The sequence below is a fragment of the Salvelinus fontinalis genome, chromosome 1 (assembly GCF_029448725.1).
Source record: "Salvelinus fontinalis isolate EN_2023a chromosome 1, ASM2944872v1, whole genome shotgun sequence".
In the NCBI taxonomy this organism is placed as follows: Eukaryota; Metazoa; Chordata; class Actinopteri; order Salmoniformes; family Salmonidae; genus Salvelinus; species Salvelinus fontinalis.
Window position 1 is genome coordinate 25397768 of NC_074665.1, and position 21252 is coordinate 25419019.

At 46.3% G+C, this 21252-nt stretch overlaps 1 protein-coding gene across 5 annotated transcripts in view; it reads right to left on the reverse strand.

The window, feature by feature from the left end:
• The window catches only part of LOC129851053 (bifunctional heparan sulfate N-deacetylase/N-sulfotransferase 2-like), a 215232-nt gene that overhangs the window by 15664 nt on the left and 178316 nt on the right, over positions 1 to 21252 (reverse strand). Inside the window, exons 1-7 of one of the 5 annotated variants that reach the window (XM_055917268.1) lie at positions 18416 to 19768; positions 16777 to 16828; positions 16434 to 16554; positions 12977 to 14716; positions 3368 to 3455; positions 3050 to 3204; positions 1193 to 1378 (exon numbers count right to left, since the gene is read on the reverse strand). In XM_055917268.1, the coding sequence (XP_055773243.1) occupies positions 1193 to 1378; positions 3050 to 3204; positions 3368 to 3455; positions 12977 to 13999 (1452 nt within the window). In that variant the 5' untranslated portion in view covers positions 14000 to 14716; positions 16434 to 16554; positions 16777 to 16828; positions 18416 to 19768. Of the gene's footprint in view, positions 1 to 1192; positions 1379 to 3049; positions 3205 to 3367; positions 3456 to 12976; positions 14717 to 16433; positions 16555 to 16776; positions 16829 to 18415; positions 19769 to 21252 lie in introns of those variants that run through there. The other 4 variants (XM_055917237.1, XM_055917245.1, XM_055917260.1 and 1 more) reach the window with 4 other exon arrangements.

Consider the following 21252-nt stretch of genomic DNA (forward strand, 5'->3'; position numbering starts at 1 on the left):
AAGCCATGGCTAGCCAACAACATCAGACATTGGGAAAATGTGTGAAAGTATCCAGTAGGCCAGCATCCCGGAGTCGCCTCTTCACTGTTGACGTTGAGACTGGCGTTTTGTGGGTACTATTTAATGAAGCTGCCAGTTGAGGACTTGTGAGGCATCTGTTTCTCAAACTAGACACTCTAATGTACTTGTCCTCTTGCTCAGTTGTGCACTGGGGCCTCCCACTCCTCTTTCTATTGTGATTAAAGCCATTTTGCGCTGTTCTGTGAAAGAGTAGTACATAGTGTGGTACGAGATCTTCAGTTTCTTGGTAATTTCACGCATGGAATAGCCTTCATTCCTCAGAACAAGAATAGACTGATGAGTTTCTGAAGAAGGTTACTTGTTTCTAGCCATTTTGAGCCTGTAATCGAACCCACGAATGCTGATGCTCCAGATACTCAAATAATCTAAAGGCCAGTTTTATTGCTTCTTTAAACAGTTTTCAGCTGTGCTAACATAATTGCAAAAGGGTTTTCTAATGATCAATTAGCCTTTTAAAATGATAAACTTGGATTAGTTAACACAACGTGCTATTGGAACACAGGAGTGATGGTTGCTGAAAATGGGCCTCTGTACGCCTATGTAGATATTCCATAAAAAAAATCTGCCATTTCCAGCTACAATACTCATTTACAACATTAACAATGTCTACACTGTATTTCTGATCAATTTTATGTTATTTTAATGGACAAAAAAAAAGGACATTTCTAAGTGACCCCAAACTTTTGAACGGTACTGTATATGTCACAGAGTTTGCCCCATGAGAGTGCACATGGGCAGTTGTTGTCCATCTCCGCTGTTGTTTCAGTCGGCCACATAAAATAATTATCTAAAATAATCTCAATCATTTTAGGTGGAAAAGTACAAATTTCCTGTCTCAAAACCAATGGTACTTTTGCTAAAAAAATAGCTAATTCGGTCATACGCTTTCAATAAAACAAAGAATTTTCTCAATGGCTTGTTGACTGACAACATAGCAGAGTTAGCAGTGCACAAAGATACACCACGAGACTCATTCCAGTTCTAGACTGCAGGGAGAGAGAGGGAGAAGGCAAACTCAACCAAACTAATTTCAAGGTATGGAATAATTTGGGAAATGTGTGATTTTTGGTAAACTTCTCCTTCAATAAACCGATTGACTGCCGTGACTGACCTGGATGCCATTGTGGATGAAGCCCCTGCGGTAGCGGGCTGGTCTGAGGTGAGGATACTCCTCTGTGCTGGTCACCTTGATGCCCCACACTGACTTCCAGGCCTCGTACAGCTGGCTGTGGACAGGGTAGACCCCCGAGTGGTGGGGGGCCACAGCATAGCCCATGTCTGTAGGAATCCCATGCTCCTGGAGGGGAAGAGGGGGGTGGGGATAGATATAAGACACAGAGAGATGGATGTCAGAAGTGTCTAGGGACAGGAGGGACACCCAGAACAAATTGCAAAAACAAACGTGATGATATTGCCATTTTAATGATCAATGAATGAGTCACCGTCTGCTTCAAAACGAACACGCAGCAGAAAAATGATGTGCAACTTCTCCACTGGAGGGCAACATAACCCTGCTTGGTCTACAAATCACTACACTGTAAAAAAGGCAACAGTAAGGAAGCTCAGCAGGAGCTTAAATCCTTTAGAGCAGGGCTCTCCAACCATGTTCCTGGAGAGCTACCGTCCTGTAGGTTTTCATTCCAACCCTAATCTAGCACACCTGATTCTAATAATTAGCTGGTTGATGAGATTAAATCAGGTTATATACAACTGGGGTTGGAGCGAAAACCTACAGGAGGGAAGCTCTCCAGGAACAAAGTTTGAGAGCCCAGCTTTATAGACTAACACACATGCATCAAACTGAATGTATAGTGTGGTACCATGGCACTGTGCCCCTCGCTAGCAGAACACAGAGTGCTGGGAATGCTTAAAGCTAGAATCCGCAGTTGCTACATACATTTGTTTGACTTATAAATGAATGATACCCATTGATTTTTGAAGAATATAACTTATAAAAGCCTCATGAGCTTAGTTCAACTGTTGTACCCCTACAGAACCCAGAATATATACTTGTCTGACACAACATTAATGTATACAAACACTGTACAATTTGGTTTGACATTCGATATCGCAATGGGACTTAAACTCAAAACAACTATAAATTGTAGAAATTCCTACACAAATATTTAAAGCATTTAATGAAACAATTAAAATATGTAAAAAACATGAAATTATTGTCCCATTTACATTGTGTAATTTATTTACGGTCCCTAACTAGCCCCACAGAGTATACAAAGTCAAACCAACTTTGCCACCGTCGCACACCGCCCAGGTGAAGTTAATTGGCGAAAAAAGTTGGCTAGCTAGCTCATTGAGGATAATTAAGCCGTGATGAAGGACCCACTACCCTCTCTCTCCCCCCTGACCACTCAGAGACACGGTCCATCACTGTCCGTTAGAAGGGCAGCTGTATGGCAGCAGGGATTACTGAGAGGGGACGCTGCTGCTGGTTAGTATTCACCTCACACACACACACCAGCTGACACCGTCTGCTCCCTGGGCCCAGGCCCCTGACTCTCAATGCCACTCACTACATCAACACGCACAGCTGCCTTGGGGGCAGCATGCTTCTCACTACATCAACAAGGCAGCCTTGGGGGCATCTTTTGCACCAATGTCGGCGCGCCATGTTACTGTACATTAAGAAAGGGCCTCATTTGACTTTTATTTGGCATATGGCCAAGTCCCCAGACTCTAACATACAATCTGAAGCACAAGGATATTGGATGGTAGATATTATATATATATATATATATATTCATTCATTGTGCATATGAAATGACAGGTAATTGCTCACAAGGAAAAATCCACAACGGCCAGCATCCAGGAATTCAATTACCACTCACCATTTGGATCAACAAGGCCATAATTACGATGCGTTGAGGATAAGCATACTATATACACGTCATCTTACCAGAGAGAGCTATAGTATGATTAGGATGCTTGGTATCCACGGACGCCCACTCACCTGGGCAAACAGCATGTTGAGCCTCATTTGCTCAGCCAACACACTGACGTTGTGGAACAGGTGGGGCTGCATGTGACTCCACATGTGGGGGAACCACCAGAACTCCTTCCTGTGTCTTAGCAGCATGTCATCTCCCCGGTCCTCTTCATCTGTGCCTGGAGGGGTAGGGATGAGAAAGGGAGCAGAGAGGGAGGGAGGAGGGGGAGGGAAGGAAATATTGTGTACAGAGTTTCTCAATGACACCATCCAACTCAGAATCTACAGTGACACTGTCTAGTACAGGGTATGTTTTGTTTTTTCACTTCGAGATGCCCTCACCTGTGTGATAGAACTTTCCAGAGAAGCCAAGGTTGAAGGTAAAATTGGGGACCAGCATTCGCAGCTTGTTTTGCGTTTTGAGCAAGGCCTGTAAACGAGGACATGACAGAGGAATAGGATTTATTTTCACAATTGCAGTTATTAGCTTTAAAAACAATCACATTGCTAACAAACTTAAAGGCCCAGAGCAGTCAAAAACATTATTTTCCTGTGTTTCATATATGTTGCCACACAATGTCGGAACAATACTTTGAAATTGTGAAAATGATAATACCTAGGGCTATTTCGGTGACCGTATTACCGCCACACCAGCGGTCACGAGTCATGAAGGCAGTCAAATTCCACATGACCGTTTAGTCAATTAGGATTCTCCAAGCTCTGATGCTGCTGATGCTAAAGCGTGGTGCTAAAGCTTAAAAGGGTGTGAACGATGCTAAATGGGTGTAGACAAAGAAGAGCTCTCCAGTAGGTGTACCAAAAATATTCAAGGGCAATTTTCTCAAAAGTGAGGTTACAAATGTATCAACTTTCAAAGCAGAATTACTTTCCCATTGTTCATCAACTGTAGTGTAAGATAAACAATTTTCTCAGAGTTTTTACTTTTATCCAATGGAAAAAACACAATTTCAATTGTTGCTACATAAGACCGAATCGAGCCGGTCGGTCACAGATTAAATCAAGAATAGCCTGATGGGTGACAATATTAGCCTATCACTTATATATCACCTGTGAATGATGCCCAGCGTAAAACAAGAAACAATGCCATTGCAACTTTTTTTAATCCTAGTCGCACACACCTCATGTAGTCTAGCCCATAGGCCTATATGTTCTGATAACTTCTTAAAATTAAGCACATTAATCCACTTTAAAAAGTGGTGTAAAGTCTAACTGGCATACATAAACAGCGGGTGAGTTTCAAGTTTGGAGAGGTAAATTTTCACCATAAAAAATCACCTTTATAATAAAAGCATTACATGCATAATCGCATTTGCGTCACCTTTGATAATGGTGTTTTCCCACTAATGGAACATTCATGGTTATAGCCTACTGCCGTGTGCACATTGCTGTGCTTATATTGTTAAGAAATAGCCTCATAGTTTATCAACATTTTAAGCTAAACGTTCAGAGCTGTTGAGTCAGCCATATTACGTAAAAAGTTTTTTTTTTATGCTAGTGGTTGTATTAATTTGAGATCTATCATATCCCACAACTGTCCCAGACTATGTTTGGAATATTTATTTATAGCACAGAATAGGTCAACTTTTGTACAATGGGGGATAGTAGATTGACATAGGCTTGTGCTTTTGCTGTTCATTAGGCTTACTCATCTTGTTGGCTGACGAAAAGTAAATGTGGACCGTTCTTCCAATATCTTCAATATGCACCTCGGAATTGGATAAGAACGCAGTTGCATCGCTGTCTGTCTTCACTTGTAGCCTCTGAGAATGACCTGATCAGGTGCTGGAGAGCCATGTGCGTGAGAGGTGCTTCGGAGTACGCAGCACTCCGGGAGAAGGGCACAATGCAGCACTCCGGGCCAAGGGCACAACGGCCACTGGTCGCAAAAAACAGGGATGCCGCCGGGAAGTTGAGACATTAGGTATGCCGCCGGGAAGTTGAGGCATTATCAAGTGCTTGTCAGATTGTGAATGAGAGACTGATGAAGTGTGTATAGCCTGCGCAAAAACAAAGCAGAGCTCATGCCTTTCAAGCAACTTTTATCAAATCATCATTAGTCGCATCACACAGCCTAACAATGTATTAAAAATCAAAACATATCGCCCAACGTTTGTAGGAACAACTAAAGTTACATTAATAACTCTAAATTAAGCAGATAGGAGTACATATTTATTTGTTAACGGCTCAACACAGAATAGCCGCAAGTGCGCAGTCCCTCAAATCATTTGGAGAAAATATCCTTTCCTTTCAATTCAGCTGTAATATAAAATAATGCCACAGAATTAGGAAATCTTGTCTGCTAAATGAACTACTGTAGACCATAGCCATTTGGCATAACGAGATCAGGACATAACATACGGTGCATTCGGAAAGTATTCAAACCCCTTGACTTTTTCCACATTGTTACATTACAGCCTTATTCTAAAATTGATTAAATAAAAAATGTCCCTCATCAATCTACATACAATATCCCATAACGATGAAGCAAAGGTTTGTATAAATGTTTGTCAATTCATAAAAAAACTAAAACAGAAATACCTTATTTACATAAGTATTCAGAACTTCTGCTGTGAGACTCGAAATTGAGCTCAGGTGCATCCTGTTTCCATTGATCATCCTTGAGATGTTTCTACAAATTGATTGAAGTCCACCTGTGGTAAATTCAATTGATTGGACATGATTTGGAAAGGCACACACCTGTCTATATAAGGCAAAACCAAGCCATGAGGTCAAAGGAATTGTCCGTAGAGCTCAGAGACAGGATTGTGTCGAGACACAGATCTGGGGAAGGGTACCAAAAAATTTCTGCAGCATTGAAGGTCCCCAAGAACACAGTGGATTCCATCATTCTTAAATGGAAGAAGTTCAGAACCACCAAGACTCCTCCTGGAGCTGGCCGCCCCACCAAACTGAGCAATCGGGGGAGAAGGGCCCGCAAAATACATAGAGATCATTGATGAAAAAGCTCCAGAGCTCTCAGGACCTCAGACTGGGGAGAAGGTTCACCTTCCAAAAGGACAACGACCCTAAGCACACAGCCAAGACAATGCAGGAGTGGCTTCGTGACAAGTCTCTGATTGTCCTTGAGTGGCCAACCCGAGTACGGACTTGAACCCGATCGAACATCTCTGGAGAGATCTGAAAAAAGTGACTCTCCCCATCCAACCTGACAGAGTTTGAGAGGATCTGCAGAGAAGAAAGGGAGAAACTTGCCAAATACAGGTGTGTCTAGCTTGTAGCGTCATACCCAAGAAAAATCGAGGCTGTTATTGCTGCCAAAGGTGCTTCAACAAAGTACTGAGTAAAGGGTCTGGATACTAATGTAAATGTGATATCATTTTTTTATACATTTGACACATTCTAAAAATCTGTTTTTGCTTTGTCATCATGGGGTATTGTGTGTGGATTGATGAGGGGGAAAAACTATTGAATCAATTTCAGAACAAGGCTGTAACGTAACAAAATGCGGAAAAAGTGACGGGGTATGAATACTTTCCAAATGCACTTTAAGGACAACTAAGAGTATGCTATTCTGTTCTTCTGAAATATATTACATTTTCTTCATATCATGTTTCTTTAAATAATGGATTTATTGTGAAGGTGTAGGCCATATTACATGGATTTATTAGACTTAAAAAATGTAGACGTTCCAAAGGTTTGCATCAGTGGCTTGTAGGCTACGTGCGGAAGCCAGGAGAAGCAAAATGTGTTTATATTAATTAAGGGTCAATTACCGTGAGACAGACAGTTATTTAAAATCAAATCAAATTTTATTTGACACATGCGTCGAACTCAACGGGTGTAGAAATGACCGTGAAATGCTTACTTAAAAGCCCTTTAAGAAAATAGAGTTAAATAAACTAAAGTTCAAAAATATTGTGACAATGAACTATCAATAACGAGGCTATATACTGGGGGTACCGGTACCGAGTCAATATGCAGGGGTACAGGTTAGTCGACTAGGCATAGATAACAAACAGCGAGCAATGTAAAAAGAAGGGGGGGGGGGGGGTTATTGTCCTGGTACCACACTGCCAGCTTGTTGACCTCCTCCCTATAGGCTGTCTCATCATTGTCGGTGATCAGGCCTACCACAGTTGTGTCATCAGCAAACTTAAGGATAGTTTTGGAGTCGTGCTTGGCCACACAGTCATGGGTGAACAGGGAGTACAGGAGGGGACTAAGTACACACCTCTGAGGGGCCCCAGTGTTGAGGATCAGCGTGGCAGATGTTGTTGCCTACCCTTACCACCTGGGGGCGGCCCGTCAGGAAGTCCAGGATCCAGTTGCAGAGGGAGGTGTTTAGTCCCAGGGTCCTTAGCTTAGTGATGAGCTTTGAGGGCACTATGGTGTTGAACGCTGAGCTGTAGTCAATGAACAGCATTCTAACATAGGTGTTCCTTTTGTCCAGGTGGGAAAGTGCAGTGTGGCGTGCGATTGGGATTGCGTCATTTGTGGATCTGTTGGGGCAGTATGTGAATTGGACTGGGTCTAGGCTAGGGTTTCCGGGACGATGGTGTTGATGTGAGCCATGACCAGCCTTTCAAAGCACTTCATGGCTACCGACGTGAGTGCTACAATGTGGTAGTCATTTTGGCAGTTTACCTTCACTTTCTTGGGCACAGGGACTATAGTGGTCTGCTTGAAACATGTAGGTATTACAGACTCGGCCAGGGAGAGGTTGAAAATGTCAGTGAAGACACTTGCCAGTTGGTCCGCGCATGCTTTGAGTACACATCCTGGTAATCTGTCTGAATGTTGACCTGTTTAAAGGTCTTGCTCACATCGGCTACAGAGAGCGTGATCACACAGTCGTCCGGAACAGCTGGTCTTCTCATGCATGCTTCAGTGTTGCTTAGCCTCGACGCGAGTATAAAAGGCATTTAGCCTGTCTGGTAGGCTCAAGTCACTGGGAAGCTCGCAGCTGAATTTCCCTTTGTAGTCCATAATAGTTTGCAAGCCCTGCCACATCTGACGAGCATCAGAGCCGGTGTAGTATTAATCAATCTTAGTCCTGTATTGACGCTTTGCCTGTTTGATGGTTCGTTTGAGGGCATAGCTGGATTTCTTATAAGCATCCAGATTAGTGTCCCTCTCCTTGAAAGCGGCAGATCTAGCCTTTAGCTCAGTGCGGATGTTGCCTGTAATCCATGGCTTCTGGTTGGGATATGTAAGTACGGTCACTGCTTGACAATCACCAGCTAACAACATTTTGTAACCGCCACAGCCCTAATAATACCCTTTTAGTGTAAGAGCTGTTTGAAAAGACTGCATGACATTGCAGCCTGTTTTGGCGGGATGATGCTTTGGCCTGCCTGGTGAGACCAAAAAGAAAGAGAGTTCCAAACCTCTCTGCCAATAACAGCTAGTTTTCAGTTTTCCCCTTCCCACTCAGACCACGCTCAGACAGTCCTTGCAAAATGCTTGCTTGAGAAATCGGTCTTTGCTAAGAAGCTATTTTTGTTTGTTTTTGACCACTTTAATTGAAAACAATCACAGTAGGGTCCTTAATTGTTACCAGGAAATTATTATACAAAAAACGTCTACATTGGGCCTTTAACCACTAGATTGAATACAACAAAATGCAGATGCATCATACAAGTCCGAGTGGAAAGACATGTAATAAATAAATAAAAATATCTACTGTACTCATAAAGGGTAAAAAAATGTGCACATGTTGGGGTATTGTAAAGATTTTAATGGGATTGCAAAGCAAACCCGCGGAGCCCTGGAGTCCTGTTCAACAAATTCCCCAAACCGTCACACTTTATCAGCTATATCAGATGACTACAGCAGCATCCTCACACAAATCACAGCATGGGGATAGAGATTGCTGCTCTGCCTCCACATATCAACCCAGAGCTGCAGAGCTATGCACTTTACCTCCACTGTTCAAACCTCTGGGAGAGAGATAGCAGCTGTACCTGATAAGACCCAATCGCTGACTTATTTAAAGAGGTACTGATGTCCTTGAGCATGTGTGCATTCACTGTTTGTTTTCCTTGCAGATTAGGATGAGTGTTTGTGGGGTCTGTGTGTGTGTTTGTGTGTGCATGGAAATATGATCCATGTCTCAGTATTGGCTGCCTAAGAGCACCTGAGGTTTGCTGACAGAGATATGTCTCCCCACAGACATATCAAGACATAATTCATGTCTGATGACAAGCGGCGATCAGTAACTGAACAGCAGCGTCTGATATCTTCTCTGTCTCCTCCAGCACCACAACAACTGCTCCTCTTCTTCAAAAGTCCTTCAGTGTTTCTGAGGAGGACATGCGGGACAGAGGCGCGAGACCAAACAGGGGGATGAGGTATGGGGCATTGTCCTGTCGGCACACAGACAGAACTTGGAAAATAAGAGTAGAGGTACGGAGAGCTGGGGTACGCAGAAGGGCAGATGGACAGAATGAAGTTGGGGTATAAGGGTTGGTCAGGGGGCCCTTGTCAGTCAGTCTCCACTGCAACTGATCTCCACCGTCTGTGTGCGCTTCTATTTCTTCTTCAGATCATTTACCTCAATATGCTTGAATTGTCTTGAGAAAAATCTAAAGACACGTTGAATTCCCCGGGCTGGCTAAAAACCTCACCCTGCAATGATAATCTGACTTAAGCCTCTGGGCATTGGCTGACCCTACCTTAGACTGTCAACAGGACTCCCACCTGGCCTGCATAACAGGAGGATGATGAAAGGGGACATGGCCAAGGACAAACATCAGCAGCTGCCATTTACCATATGGGCAGAGAAATATAAATGCCTATTTAAGATGCTAAGGTGAGAGAGTACCCATCCAACCGGAGTGAATATGGAAGCACTCCAAGTGCACTGTATGTAAATTCAACCATCTAAAGCAAATAGAGTATCGCTGACGTTACATTGAAGGAGTCAACCATATCAAATACACCATGGAAAAGTGAACAGGGGTATGCGTGTATGGGAAATCAGCTTTAGTGTTTAGGAGTCTGAGGCTGCACCCCCAGAGTGAGAATAGACAAGATTAGTGGTCCATTAATGCATAGGCATGCTTCAGTTCGGCTGGTGGCTAGCCGAACGAGTGATAGGCAAATCGAACGAGTGTGCTCGAGTGTGCAGTCGCGCAATTTTAAATCCAACTAAGATGTTTGGTGCAGTATTTCTAAATTTGCCTGAAAACAAAGACTTTACTGAAGAATTCCTATTGTTGACCAATCACTGACGAAGGGGCGTAGACTTCGGGTACCGACTTCAGCTTGCCTCAAGAAAAAAAATGTGACCAAACAATCCCCCCCAAAAAGTCCAAAACAAACAAAAACAAACAAAATGTCATCATAATATATGCACAAACTCTTTCAAAGTGTTTCGGCTGGGAAGCATGCGGACGCCTTTAGCCATGCCTTGTTTATGCCCTGCTACTCGCCTCACAACTGCTTGAGGTGATTAAAGCTGCTTTGTTGAACAGGAGGCCAGGTGGTAGTGCAGGAAGGCAACACAGCAGTAATTAAACTATAGTCTGCATGGCAAAGGCCACAACATTTTACACCATGTCAGGACAGGTGGAAGAAATCTGACCAAAATCTATGAGATTATCAACGCCCCTGCCCAGCTAGAGCTGTCCCGGTCAACTGTAAGTGCTGTTATTGTGAAGTGGAAACGTCTAGAAGCAACAACGGCTCAGCTGTGAAGTGGTAGGCTACACAAGCTCACAGAACAGGACTGCCAAGTTCTGTATCGGGTGAAATGTGTCTGTCCTCGGTTGCAATACACACTATGAGTTTCAAACTGCCTCTGGAAGCAATGTCAGCACAATAACTGCTCGTTAGGAGCTTCATGAAAGGGGTTTTCATGGCTGAGCAGCCGCACACAAGCATAAAATCACCATGTGCAATGCCAAGCGTCGGCTGGAGTGGTGTAAAGCTCGCAGCCATTGGACACTGGCGCAGTGGAAACGCGCCTGACGGACGAATCTGAGTTTGGTGGATGCCAGGAAAACGCTACCTGCCCCAATGCATAGCGGCAACTGTAAAGTGTTGTGGAGGAAGAATAATGGTCTAGGGCTGTTTTTCATGGTTTGGGCTAGGCCCATTAGTTCCAGTGAACGGAAATCTTAAAGCTACAGCATACAATTACATTTTAGACGATTCTGTGCTTCCAACTATGTGGCAACAGTTTGTGGAAGGTCCGTACAGAAATGAGGTCCGTACAGAAATGGTTTATCAAGATCGATGTGGAAGAACTTGACTGGCCTGCACAAGAGCCCTAATCTCAACCCCATCGAACACCTTTGGGATGAATTGGAAAGCCAAATGCGAGCCAGGCCTACTGTCCAACATCAGTGCCCGACCTCACTAATGCTCTTGTGACTGAATGGAAGCAATCCCAGCAGCAATGTTCCAACATCTAGTGGAAAGCCTTCCCAGAAGAGTGGAGGCTGTTATAGCAGCAAAGGGGTGACCAACTCCATATTAATGCTCATGATTTTGGAATGGGAAGTTCGACAAGCTGGTGTCCACATACTTTTGGTCATGTAGTATAACTGTCTGGATCAATATGCTGTGGTGAAAACGTAATTTGGAAAGACATCAAATACATTTCAGCATCTTTAACACATTAGAAAGTGGTAAGTGGTTCCATTGACTTGATGCTCGAGAGACCAAGTTGGCCAATTCCTTTCAGAGAGGACCACTTCTGTTCAGAAGATTGAGGTGAGCAAAATCAATGGGCCATTCTTCCGACTACACTACCTTGGCTGTTCTATTCTGTGCTCCACAATTAATCCATATATACACGTAATGTAATGTTGCTTTCTCCATTTAGAGAATGGCCTCAAAAGCATGTACCTGACTCGGCTGCCTGAGACGTCAATGGTCTATTAGTCATACAATTTCCACAGGAGCAATTAAGCAGAAATGTTTAACCGGTGGTGTGATAACTAAACACAGCGGAGGTGCCAACAGTACATTTCTCCTTCCATATGCCCTTATTTATGCAACTGCCTGGTACCAACCCTGTCAGGTTTAGTTGATGACAGGCTCATTAACTGACTGAACGACTCTTGGTTGCTCTGTACCTCCCCCTGCCCACCCCCCTACCACTCGTGGGGAAGGAGACACGCTCGGAGTGAGCAGGTCCCTTTTTGCTGAAGCGACAAGTTTGCCCCCTTGTACCGTCCCCCATTACTCTCTAAACTGCATCCCTGTTATCAGTGCTAAATCCTAATTAATACTCCTATTATTTCCCATTAATTGCATTAATTTAGTTTGATGCATTTGGCAGAGTGGCCCTCCAGGCAACGTGGCTCGCTTTTCTGCATTGCAAACTGCTGACGCGGGTTAAATGTGTTCAACAGCTATTTAGAGCGGCGAGAAAACCCATTAAAGAGAGCTGTGATGTACTGGAGACTCTCACACATCTGTTTTTGTCACTTCAAATAAGGTTTTGATTAAGACTGGAAAAGCCTTAACGTCGTCCAGTGGTGGTTTTCTCAAAGTGAAGAGAACACACGTAAATCTATTTGACACAGTAGCATGCTAACAACCAGATAAAAGACTTACGAGACTAATGGCAGATCCTAGAGACAGATCCTGTTGCGATTCATCCTAATAAACGCTAGCCTTTATTTGGCCTTGCCTTAGAAGCAAGTCACACCTTACGGAGAATGGCATTGGAAATCAATATGTTCAACCGTGTGTCCCATGGTGCAAGGAGTAGGAAAGACGCACTTTCTTAAAATCCTCAAAGGGTGCTTTAACAGAAGCATCTACACTTGTTAAGGTGACAGACTGAAATAATCGTCCTTTTTGGAATAGTCTGTGTTTCCTCGTGATTAATAATCTTTACACAATCTTAATTACCACTGACAGTGAACCTAGGCAAATGAATTGAGCCACACATAGAGGCCTACCATGAGACCAGAGAGGGAGAGTGTGAGAGAAAGAAAGACTGAGTGAACCCACCTCTACGTCGGTCACCTTCATGCGGGTGCCCTCCTTGCCCACGAAGATGTCGTCCACGTCCACCAGCAGGTGGCGCTCCAGCGAGAGGCAGAGCCGCTTGCCCGTCAGGTAGGCGATGGCGTCCACAAACACCAGCTTGTGCAGCCAGTAGGACAGGTTGTTTCCAAACAAGACCCTCTGGATGCTGTCGTGAAGCCCCAGGTCCTGGACCACGGTGGAGTGCATAGCCCTGAGTGGCCCCAGGTGGGCCAGGGCGTCAGAGGACTTGGTGCTGGCCAGGAGGACTGGCTCGTAGGTGGAGTGGTTGGACTGGAACACGGTCCAGTCGTCCCCGGGAAGGGGGCCCTGCTCCACCTCATTCGGTCTGGTGATGTAAAGCAGAGGGGCATTGGGGTTGATGCGGTAGTCCCTCAGGCCCAGGTGGGAGTGCAGAAAGAGAGGGAAGCCCTTGAGTTGGGCGCTGAGCAGCGAGTTCTCGTTGGCCTTGAAGAAGCCGATGATGCCTACACTGTACTCCACGCAGTACTTGTCCAGCAGGTCGCGGTTCCAGGCGTCCAGGTTGACGTACTTCAGCAAGTTCTCGTAGATAACGAGGGCGTATCGGCCGCGGTTGCGCTCAGTCAGCGTGGGCATGTCTCCCTTCCCCGGGGCGATCTCGGTGCGGTAGCGGAATCGGCTGGACTCCAGGATGGCCACGATCTCCTGGCCCAGCTGAGAGTAGATGCTCTCTACAAACACCAGCACCACCGGGTCCGTGCGAGAGTTGTCCATGGCTTTCACCTGGCGCAATCGACCCGAGCGAGGCAGGAAGAGGGGCTCCCGCTGCCCCCCTCCCACAGCCACCGGCACCCCCCCGCAGTCACTGAAGGGCAGCGGGGGTGCCTCCTTGATCTTGGGGCTGTTGCTGACGTAGTAGGCCAAAAAGGCCATGGAGAGGAGGCAGAAGACGATGAGCACCAGGATGAGGCGATGGAGCTCCAGTTGCCTGACGCCCCGCACCAGCTTCCACAGGCTGGCCACCATGGCCGCAGCACGACAGGGGCAGAGCAGAAGGCAGCGCCGGGGACAAACAGCAGCGTGGCACAGCAGCTGACAGGGACACAAGAAGAGGAGGAGGGGGAGGGTTGAGCTCCAGACACTGGCACCAAGCTGTGCTGAGGAATAGCCATTTACTCTAGGTCACCATGGCCCGCATAGCCCATGACTCTCCGTCTGGGGCCCTGCTCGTCTCTCCACCACTCTTGATGCAGGACGCGCTGCCTGCCTGGCTGGCTGCTCTGACTCAGTCTGCGCTGGACTTAGGGCTCCCTCTACCTCTGCACTCTCCTCCCTCTCTCTCTCTTTCTCCCAGGCTCGCCCGTCCGCCGCTCTGCTACCGAAGAGGATTGGGTTTCTCTCTCTGTGTGTTCCTCACACTCCTCCTCCTCCGCTCGCTCCCCTCCTCTTGGCGGATCTCTCTCCTCTCTCCGTCACGGAACACCACACCACTCCCTTGTACACATGTAAACACGGCCGTTATCAGGAGACACTGGTTGTATCTCGACCCTATCGTGGGTGTGTAGCTCCTGCTCTCAGGTTCTGTGTGTGTGTGTGTGTGTGTATGTGGCTGTACTGCTGTGCGTGTGCGTTACGTTCAGCAGCTTCTCGGCTGGGGGTCGGTGGGGCTGGAGCGCAGCCCTGAACACTGCCCCCTGTGGAGGCCCAGCCTGCTCATCTTGGGGGCGGCAGAGGGGAAAAAGCCTGAAGGAGGGGCAGAAAGAAAGAGAGAGAGAGAAAGAGAGAGAAGGAGTAGGGTTAGTGCACATCAGATCACACCATGTTCTCGTATCCAAAATGTGTCCTCAGGATAATGTCTTTCTCATGACAACGTAAAACAGAAATAGAAGGAAAAGTGGTGAAGCAGGGCCAACAAAGACAGCAATTCAAATAAAAGTACAAATACATGTTAACTTGACATTGATATACAAAAATTATTTGTTTGCACTTTCAAAAACTGCTCAGCTAACAGCATAATAAATCAAAGGCAGTTATAAAACCTTAAGGGTGTAACTTCCTGTCGGACTCAGTTGTTCCAAGTGGGTACACGTCGTCTGCTTGCTGACAGTGGCCCAAAACCCTACGTCTTCAGAGAACAAGTAGGAACATGAGGCAGGGTCAGTTGACTGATCATCTGATTTTATGATGTTTCCATATGGCCTAAAAATTGCAGCCTCGTGAATTTCCCACCAGGTCCCCTCCCCCAACTCAAAACCAGGCCATCTCCGAAGCCCTGTGTCATGAACACATTTTCTCATGGAGCCCAAAATAGCCACGCCAGAACCTGAACCAGAACCTCCTCCCGCACTCTCTTCCTCCACAAAGATAGCGTTACAGGTGTGAAAGGAAAACTCTGACCTTAAACGTGAATGATTATATGGCTGTGTGGGTGGGTGGCTGAGGGTGTTCACAATCTCAAATGTGGGCCAACGCTGCACAGCACAAGTTTTTGTTTACGATTGCAGCCGCTCGCACACAGGGTGCACAGTGGTAGCTCTGGAGGGGGGGGGGGGGGGGGGGGGGGGTCAGGGAACACAATGCCGCGAGAGCTGCTCACTGTCAGTGTGTTAGTAAACTGGGAAATATCTCCAGAACAACACCTGCCTTAAATGGGAGCCACCGGAGATTTAAGCCATTCCACCTGCAGTGGGCTGGGGTTGATTCCACTGAGACCAGGTTACGAAACTAGCTCCCGCAAATCCATACAGCAGCAGTGAAACAGTGTCGCAGTCCCTGTAGACTGGCTGGATAATTTATCACTGTGGGGGAACTGGAAGAAGCCAACATGGCGCTACAGTGCAAATACAAATATGTGGTTAACTGCAAAGAGCAAAACAAGTAGCCCATATCAGTTCGTTATTAACAAAAAAAACAGACATCGAGTCCCAAGCCAAGACAGACTCTCACAGCCCTGCATTATAAACAGGATGCTGCAATCTATCAAAGTTTCCCTGACATGATCAATGTCACCCACCATGCCCCTGGGCAAGCACTTAAAGGATCATTTTTCTCTCAGAAGTGCTAACTAAGCCTTGGCTTTGATAAAGGCACCTTGACCGAGAGAAACAAAGACGGAGTAAAACACAGAGGGAGATGAACACGCAGCCAGAGAGAGAGAGATCCAGAATGGACAATGAGGAGTGACAAAGAAAAAGGTAAGCAAGAACTTGAGGAAGGAGAGAGAAAGATCTTGACAGAGATCCCCCCCTGACTATGATGTAACAAGAGAAACCCTCATGGTGCTTCCGCTCTGAACCCCCTGCATCCCCCAACCCTCCGCCCCTGACACAGAACCTCTCAGAGACAAGGCGCTCTGGAGCGGACCTCCCTCAACACAGACCCAACCCATCAGCCTCAGTGTGAACGGGGGGGCATCCTGAAACAGGAACCTGCTCTATTCTTAGCCTGAGAACAGCCTCACCTCGTTGACCACTTCCCCTCCAACTGGCTGCAGGGAGACAAATCACAACAACACAGGGTCCTCCTCCTCCTCCCACAGGGGCACAGAGACTGGGTGAGGAGGCGGCACTGGGTTGGGCGGGCTAACGAAGGGAACGATGGGTCAGTGTCACCTTGTCCTCTGAAGTAATGTTTTGTTACTACTGCTCTCTGTAGAGAGGTGGTGGTCATACCTGGAAAAGTATGGAGGGGGGTTAATAACGACTAGGGTAAGGATCTGACTGAGACTGTGGGGTAAACAATGGTATATAAGAGGTGGTAGGTTTGAGGTGGTGTTATGACAGGAGGAAGCAGAGAGGTCTCACCTGAAAAAAGGCGTGTGTGTCTTATCTGACGAGGTCGGTCAGGCAGGAAAACCTGTGAGGGAGAGAGCAGAAAGAAAGAGAATATGAGAATGCAGTGCTGAGATTTCCCCATCTAAAGAGTAGGTGTTCAGTGTATCTTCTATCTACATAGTGCCCAGTCATCCTCCCAGCCACACAGACAAGCCTTCGGGTAAGAGAGAGAAAAACAGAAAGAGACAGAGCGTTTGACCCTGAACACAACCCCGAGTCCCACAGGGCTCCCAGTGAATCTGACAGATTTTACAGCTGACATTTAAGACAGAAACCGGCCCCAAGAGCAGGCCCAGGACTGTTAAGCCCAACGATGTGGGGGAGAGGAGAGGGAAATGAGCTGGTCACTGACCATTTCATACCAAGGCCAAACTGATTCATTGAGCTTCCTGCTCCGCTTCTCCTTATATAGTTTATAGAGACCGCTCCCTTCCAGCTGCCTCCTGTCAGTAGCAGTGGCCCTGGGGCTATCGCCCTGAGCAGCTTATAAAGCCTAAATGCTGAGGCTGCTGACGGCTGGAGGAGCAGGCTTGAACCGTATTAGGTCCTCCTCCTCACCCCGGGCTAGTCTGGCTCACACTGGGGAGGGAGGACTAAACCACAGAGAGAAGGAGAGACTCCGACTACTAATCCCACAGACCCCCACCCTGCTACAGACTGGATCAGCAGACACAAACAGGGCAGCAAGTGGGAGCTGGGGAGGTATGTGGGGGGGGGTTCTCTCTCAAAGGTGTGTGAAAGAGAGATAAAGTGCGCAAGAGAGTATATTGGGCATCAAAAACAAACTGAGCAAGCTCATCCTGAACGAGCACCGATCTGGAACATAAAGCCCACAGAGAGATTTTTCCTAGAAAGAAAGGTAAGCCTTTCTCTTTCAAAGCCTCTCCTTATTTTACTGCATCCTGACTACAGTCAGTATACAGTATACAGAAAGGCATGCAGATAAAGAGTGGAAATGAGGGGACTCTGACGACCTCTATCACAGGACCAGATGGGTTCCTGGGTTGGAAAGTCCCTGATAATACTTCAAATCACACAGACCATTACATACCAAGCTATCCATATGCCGGACAGATGCCCTGTAATTAATTATGGTAGTTTAAATTATTGATGTATTTTCTTTACACTTGGAAGAGTGCAGCCATGTGTTTTTAGATGAGGCGAGATAACACAGGGAAGCAGAGGGCAGAGGGAATGACAGATCAGACGATAACAGAGGTTATTTGATATAGAAAGGATTTAAGAATGCTGCCAGATTGTATGATAGCGAATAAGGCTTCAGTCTACGTAAGCACACACACACACACACACACACACACACACACACACACACACATTGCAGTCCTACACCTGGGTGTGCTCTTATGAGCGTCTCTATTAAGGACCAGCATGCATCCTGTCCACACCATTCGACTGACCCCTGACCTGAGGCTACGGTATACCAGAGGGCCCGGTGGGAGGCCGCTGTTTCTACTGGTGCCTCACATTCCACAGATCCATCCAGGCAAGATGATGAGGAGTTGACATAAGACACAGGTCTAGGATCAGATTACCCTACCCTAATAACTTTAACCATGGAGGGGGGACGGGGGACGGACGCAATACTTACATCATTGTCTTGTGGCAACATCTTCATCCTACCAAGTCAGTACATTCAATGCAGGAACCCACCGGTAGGGGGAGATAGACCCACAGTAACACAATGACTGGGCTCCTTTGAAGGCAACAGGAGAGAAGGGCAGGGGACGGTTATGTGGCCCCAGGGGTGTCTTATTTATTCACTCACAGGTGCGCTGCCTCATGGTCAGTCTAACCTATGACTTATCCATCCAACACTTACAAAGAGCCTAACTGGAAGCCCTGATAAATGGGGTCAAGAAAGCGAAGCCTCAAATTGCATTTTGTGAGGGCCAATGGCAAGACTGAGTGCAATAGACTTAAAATGATGCTCTTGGAGATCCAGGTTTAAACAATTAAATACTTTAAGTGGAGGTTACCATTAATATTTATCTCCTAAATAAGGCATAGGGTTCTTAGATTAGGGTACATGGCTGGCCTGAATTGAATCGGATAAATTGAGAGAAACTGTATATGTGTGTGTAATTCACCCAGCCGAAAGGATGTATCGAGAAGCCTGCTGCGTTGATCAGATGCATGTCCATCTACTGGAATATCAAGAGGGACGAGAACCACTGTGTTTGCTCTGTGAACCAAAAAGCAGACGGAACAAAGGGAAGAAAGGAAAACATGAAGTCCTCCCCCTCTTCAACCCTCCTCTGTTCGGACCCCGGGGTCATGCACCCAAAAGCCCAATCAGAGGAATGCTGACCATCAAATTCCGGGAGGCAATGCACTCCCTCCCTCTCTCCATCCATCCATCCCCCTAAGGGGTTCCAACAGAACAGCACGCCCGGTAGACTGTGAGCAGCGCTGACACCCAACATGAAACAAGCAGGCAGGAGGGTCGGTTGTATTTCTCTGCCCGTTTGTTCCTTGTTGTTGAGTGATCTTGGAATAAGGTTGTTCAGCAACGATGAGAGCGACAGATCTGCCGGATTTCCCCAGTGTTACATGAAAGCTGAACTCTGTGTGTGTTTGTTTAGCGGGTTATGAATTTGTATGAGGGTCAATAGAAGAGCTCTCTCCTCTCTCATACCGCAGGACTATAATGTAGTGTTCTGGACTCAGATAAGTCCCTCTTTTCATTTGTTTTCTCCTTAGTTGCCATGGAGTTTGTCTGGCTTCAAACACTGTGGATATCTTCTCTTTAGCTGGAGGCCAGGCAAGGAGTCTATGGTAATAGATAGATTAGAACATGCTCGCCTATATATTTTTTTATAATCATATAAACTTTGGGCATTAAAACTGGGCCGTTTTCCCAGATACAGATTAAAACTAGTCATGGACTTAAAGTCAATTACAATGTAGATTCTCCATTGAGAATGCTTTTTAGTTTGGGACTAGGCTTTATCCGTGTCTGGGAAACCAGCCCCAAGGGTGCTACAAAGCCCATGAAAGCAAAAAAAAGTGGTAATCTATAGTATTTTAAATAGTACCTATCACTTGAGAGTTGACCATAACCCTCAGCTAATGTTCAACTACAACACGTTCACAATTGAGTGCAGTAATAAAACAGCAAAGGTCAACATCTAAAGGAAATGATAGTTAATAGATGGAGCTCATAGAAAAACCACGAACAATGATCCAACCATTCTGATCATTATCTCTTCCTGACTAGCAACGCTCTATTGGAGTTATGAGTAGATCATAACACGGACTGCTATGTGAGCCGACTGTTATAAACTCAGCAAAAAAAGAAACATCCTCTCACTGTCAACTGCGTTTATTTTCAGTAAACTTAACATGTGTAAATATTTGTATGAACATAAGATTCAACAACTGAGACATAAACTGAACAAGTTCCACAGACATGTGACTAACAGAAATGGAATAATGCATCCCTGAACAAAGTGGGGGTCAAAATCAAAAGTAACAGTAAGTATTTGGTGTTGCCACCAGCTGCATTAAGTACTGCAGTGCATCTCCTCTTCATGGACTGCACCAGTTTTGCCAGTTCTTGCTGTGAGATGTTACCCCACTCTTCCACCAAGGCACCTGCAAGTTGCCCTCACCCTCTGATCCAACAGGTCCCAGACGTGCTCAATGGGATTGCGATCCGGACTCTTCGCTAGCCATGGCAGAACACGGACATTCCTGTCTAGCAGGAGGGTCAACCCTCCAGGATGAGCCTACAGGAAGGACCACATGAGGGAGGAGGATGTCTTCCTTGTAAGCACAGCATTGATATTGCCTGCAATGACAACAACCTCAGTCCGATGATGCTGTGACACACCGCCCCAGACCATGACGGACCCTCCACCTCGAAATCGATCCCGCTCCAGAGTACAGGCCCCGGTGTACGCTCATTCCTTCGACGATAAACGCGAATCTGACCATCTCCCCTGGTGAGACAAAACCACGACTCGTCAGTGAAGAGCACTTGTTGCCAGTCCTGTCTGGTCCAGCGACGGTGGGTTTGTGCCGATAGGCAACATTGTTGCCGGTGATATCTGGTGAGGACCTGCCTTACAACAGGCCTACAAGCCCTCAGTCCAGCCTCTCTCAGCCTATTGCGGACAGTCCGAGCACTGATGGAGGGATTGTGCGTTCCTGGTGTAACTCGTGCAGTTGTTGTTGTCATCCTGTACCTGTCCTGCAGGTGTGATGTTTGGATGTACTGATCCTGTGCAGGTGTTGTTACACGTGGTCTGCCGATCAGCTGTCCGTCCTGTCTCCCTGTAGCGCTGTCTTAGGCGTCTCACAGTACAGACATAGCAATTTATTTCCCTGGCCACATCTGCAGTCCTCATGCCTCCTTGCAGCATGCCTAAGGCACGTTCCCGCAGATGAGCAGGGACCCTGGGCATCTTTCTTTTGGTGTTTTTC